The sequence below is a fragment of the Papaver somniferum genome, chromosome 7, assembly GCF_003573695.1.
Source record: "Papaver somniferum cultivar HN1 chromosome 7, ASM357369v1, whole genome shotgun sequence".
In the NCBI taxonomy this organism is placed as follows: Eukaryota; Viridiplantae; Streptophyta; class Magnoliopsida; order Ranunculales; family Papaveraceae; genus Papaver; species Papaver somniferum.
This window is the reverse complement of record NC_039364.1, coordinates 164,294,920-164,299,800: the sequence shown is the minus strand read 5'-3', so window position 1 is coordinate 164,299,800 and position 4,881 is coordinate 164,294,920. Positions and strand designations below refer to the sequence as shown.

The window sequence follows — 4,881 nt, the reverse complement described above, 5'->3', positions numbered from 1 at the left end:
TTTGGAGTCCTTGCCTTTTCTACTTTGGGAGAGCTAGGTATTGACGTTATTGATTTTCTGAAGAGATTGTGCAATTACTTAGCTAGTCAAGATGCGAATATTAATGTGGGAGATTTTCTTTTCCATAGACTAGGTGTGGTCATTCAAAGAGGGATTGAAGCACAACTTGTTGCTCGAATTCCTTCCATCTCTCGTGTATCTCTTTCTTTGGTTGATTTTAAATATTGATATAATTGGTAGTTGGACCAAATATTATATTATATAATTAATTTAATAAATAAATGATGAAAAACATAAAAGGAAAAAGAATTAATAAATAAAATGAATACCAAACAGGATCGTAGAAGTCAACGATACCATAACAGAGAGTAAAATGATAAACAAAATGAAATCCGCCTTAACCAAATGAATACACATTGAGTCTATTTATACAATATCTAATAAGGGGAAAGCATTCACACTGCAAATTACACAAATAAGAAAATAACAAAAATGTTAAAGGCAGACAAACATAGGTTGAGAGCTGGATTCAGACTCTGATTGAGGGCTATCCTCAGCAATAGCTTTAGCCTCAATACTTGTGTCACTACAGTGAGTGGTAATTTAATGTGTTGGTTATGTACCTATATATGATTCAGAGTTGGAATGTGTCTCTGTCGGTTTGGGATATTAGAAATATGTCGCTTTCCTTGTCATAAAATGAGGCCTGTAAAAGACATCAACTCAACATCCTAGTAGCTATTGAGAGCAATAGTGTGCACCTAATGAACGACGGTTGGATTAAGACTTAGTTTGATACTACTGTGTTTCTTTATAAAAGTGTTTCTTTATAAAAGTGTTTTTCTACTATGCGTTGATGTGTTATGTAAAAAAAGTAGTTGAACGTTTGGTAAAAGATAAATTGGGTATAGCTGATTAAAAAACCTATCAAATTGTGTTTGGTAAAATACCAGATTCAACTATTGTTGTTATAGCAAATTACAAAAACAAACATACATCTGAAAATAGTTTTATTCAGTTTTATAGGGTTTAAAAACAATTAAATATTTTACTATTATATATATATATATAATATTAAAGTTTCTAATTATTGCTATTATACTATTGTTAAAAAAAGATATTGATTTACATAACCTCTTTGTATTATGGATATGATATTCAAACAAAAAATCAAACTAAAATTAATTTATTATTTAAGATTTTTTAATATTATCATTATTATTATAATAAAATAATACTAATACACATCGATAGAAGGTAGCCGAGCGACAAGCTGGGCACCAACACCTTTTTGAATAATAATACCTAATCTATGGAAAAGAGAACCTCCGATTTTGCAATTTGCATCTTGGCTGGAGAGACAATTCTTCAACCTCTTTAAAAAAGCACATGTGTCTTCGCCTTGTTCGCCTAGGGTTGTGAAATCTAGAACGGCAAACTCATAACCAAGTGTCGAACACTTGTCCAAATATTTATTACGCTTGTGATTAATGGCCATAGAAATAACACGACCTATAAAGTTTCTAGACTGGGCAGTTGTGAAGGGAGAAATCCCAGTAACATCAAAACACACATCACGAACGTTTATCCAATTGTATACAAGTATGTCTACGAGTTTCATAGTCGCGGCATTCTCGGATAAAAAGTCCATGGGAACCTCCCTGCGAGCAGCAACACCTGCCTTATAACAAATATCTGCTAAAGAATCCCTTACCAAGTCATGGCGAAATTTGGGCCCGACATTCTTGGCACAATGCAGTGTGTGGTCTCCGTAAATATCCATTGAACGATTACAACTTGTGCATTGACTGTCCGTAGTAAACAAGGGGATGCATAATCGATATTGAAGAACTGACCTGAATTGTCGTGGACCAACTGCCTGATTAAGGCCATGAATAGGGATGGCTCTAAGGAAATCGATTGCATGAGTTGTACGGTTGCAATGCCACATGGTAGATTCTCTAGCAGACAACGTGTATCTTGTGGGAAGTTCGCTCATAATAACACCAAAGCATCGGGTCACCAAAGACTTCATGAACTGGGGGCAGCATCATTGATGTTATTACTAGAAAAAGAAATATCACATGACTGTAGACTTGTAGAGCCTATTGATAGTGCTGGCTAGATTCAAGTGGAGCTAAATCCTGTAGAATAAGACCCCGTAGGTGTTGTGTCTGAGCGCATGATGCAAGGTAGCAATATTTGGACGTATCGGCCATTGTATTATTATTATTATTAATAAATTAAAACCAGGATTTTTTTATTATCAATACAAACCATGGCTCTGGCGACTCTCCTGACGACTGAAAAACAAGATTTTTCACCAGATAAACCATGGTTTCTTCACCGTTTCCTTGGGTTTCATTTTTCAATCGTTTTTAGTTTGTCTTTGTAACCCTATCTCGCTGGTTTTCTTACACTTTTGTTTTGGTTTTTCTGCGTTTTCTTCTGTTAAGGTTTATGGGTTTTGTTTTAGGGTTTTGGTTAGGTTACCATGCCTAGGTCTACCAGAGCTTCCACGTCTCGTCACCAGCTACGTCCCTCTGTTATGGTACCAACACCTATTCCTGGTAGAATCCTTAATTAGTTTCCTTCTTTATTTGGTATAATTCAGTTTCCTTATTTAGTTAGAACTACTTTGCTTGTTTCGTACTTATTGCTGGCCATATATATTTGGCTCTCGAGTTCTGTAAGAGTTAACAAGTTTTAAAGAAACCAAACTCGTATTCAACTTCTTTTCTTATCTTCCTTGTTCCTCTGTTCTCCTCTTCTCAACTTGTTCTAACTTAATTCTCGTGTGTTTAACCCTCACCAAAAGGGTATATCAAGTTATTCAAAAGTCTGTCCATTGTATTTGGGATTAGAACCCTAATATCTGGTTCAGAGCAAGGTTGCGTTTTACCAAATTTTTTTTTTTTTTACAATGGGCGGTCATGACTATACAGATAATTTGAAGGGCGTTCATGACAGCGTTACCAGTATGTCTGCTAAAATTGAATCCCTCCTTCAGAAAATTACTGACGATCTTGCAGCAAAAGAAACAGCCAGAGAGGAGAAAAAACTTGCTCGTCAGGAAGAGACCGATGCTTTAACAAAGAGTTTGACAGAGGGTCTAGCTAAGACTTTTGAATAAGCTCTCACAAATTCAATACGCTATGTCCTTGAAGAGTTTCTACCTAAACAGAACACTGAAGGTGAAGGTTCTGGTGCTCCATCCAAAGCACCTCATGTTCGTACTGGTCTACTTGACACTCCTCGTCCTCCACCAGTGCAGTTGAAGTTTCCTGTGTTTGATGGTGACGACCCAGATGGTTGGATTTTCCAGGAAGATCAGTATTTTCTTTGGCATTCTATTGCTAATAATTTGAAAGTAAATTTAGCTGCTGCTCATCTCAAAGGTGAGGCTAATGATTGGTTCAGGTGGAAACGAACTCAACAACAGATTCTTACATGGGTTACGTTTTGTACTCTTCTTCGTGAAAGATTTCAGAAAACATTTGTGGATCCGAAAATCGCAATTTGTACAATCAAACAAAAGGGTTCAGTTAAAGATTTTCTTCCTGAATTTGAACATCTTCTCAACTTTGTGGATTTTGAGGAAAGACATTTAATTAACCTTTTTATTCTTGCTCTAAAACCAGAGGTTGGAAATATGGTTAAGTTGTTTGAACCTACAACTTTGTCTTCTGCTTTTAAGAAAGCACTCAATCAGGATGAAGTCTTGTTGTCTACCAGACATGCATGGCGGTCAAGACAGCATACTGTTTCTACTCCTCCTCAATTTCGAAAACCTTCTCCACCTATGGGTAATAAACTGCTTACAGTGGAAGAACAAAGAGAACGTCAAGCCAAGGGCTTATGTTTCAACTGTGATGAACAGTACACGCGAGGGCATGTCTGTGTTCAGCCGCGATTATTGGTTTTAGAGGTGGATTCCTCCGGAGTTGATGACAGGGAGGTCTTATCAACTGAAGATAACACTGAGGATGATTTTACAACTGCAGACACTTCTCAGGATCAGGTTCAACCTACCATCTCTTTACATTCTTTGCTTGGTTCTTCGTTTCCTAAGACAATGCGCTTGGACGGCTACACCAAATCTCAACCTCTTCGTGTCCTAATCGACTCTGGATCTACGCATAATTTTTTGCTTCCAAGATGGGCTAAGCATTGTGGTTATTCCATCCATTCAGATGTTACAGCTTTGCAGGTCACAGTTGGTAATGGTACTCAAATACCAACTAAAGGATGTTGTCTGAATGTGCCAATTACACTTCAAAATCATTCTTTCACCACAGATTTTCATATTTTAGATATTGGGGGTTATGATGTTGTGTTAGGAGTTCAGTGGCTACGAACATTGGGCCCAATCATGTGGGATTTCTCCAACCTCACAATGCAGTTCACAGTAAAAAATACATCCGTCTATTTACAAGGGAGTAATTGCTCATCATTCATGTTGATGGATTCTGTGCCCATGCAAAAATTACTCTGTCGTGAAATTTATGCTGTTCTGTTCCAACTGACCGCAGTAAATGCTTCAATTAATGATTCTGGTTCAACTACTAGTACCAATTCACCAGCTTTACAAGAAATTCTTTCTCAATATGCTGATATTTTTGCTACACCAACCACATTACCTCCTGAATGACTACAGGATCACCGCATTCCTTTGGTGTCAGGTGCTACTCCAGTCAACATAAGACTGTACCGCTATCCATATTTCCAAAAGGCTGAAATAGAGAAAATAGTTTCTGAACTACAAGACTCTGGCTTTATTCGACACATCAACAGTCCCTACTCTTCTCCAATATTAATGGTACGCAAGAAAGATAATTCATGGCGCATGTGTGTCGATTATCGGGCATTGAATAAACTCAC

General features: G+C 37.1%; 1 protein-coding gene across 1 annotated transcript; it reads left to right on the top strand.

Moving 5' to 3' along the window:
* The first annotated feature begins 2,923 nt into the window (after positions 1–2,923).
* LOC113295489 lies at positions 2,924–4,651 on the top strand. Its single transcript, XM_026543822.1, has 2 exons — positions 2,924–3,110; positions 3,168–4,651. Exons 1-2 carry the CDS (start codon positions 2,924–2,926, stop codon positions 4,649–4,651), a joined length of 1,671 nt encoding a protein of 556 aa, XP_026399607.1.
* Positions 4,652–4,881: the final 230 nt, after the last annotated feature.

Coding starts and splice junctions, on each gene's coding strand:
- LOC113295489 (XM_026543822.1), top strand. CDS start 2,924: ATGGGCGGTCATGACTATACAGATAATTTGAAGGGCGTTCATGACAGC. Junction 3,111..3,167: donor AACAAAGAGTTTGACAGAGG/GTCTAGCTAAGA, acceptor ATGTCCTTGAAG/AGTTTCTACCTAAACAGAAC.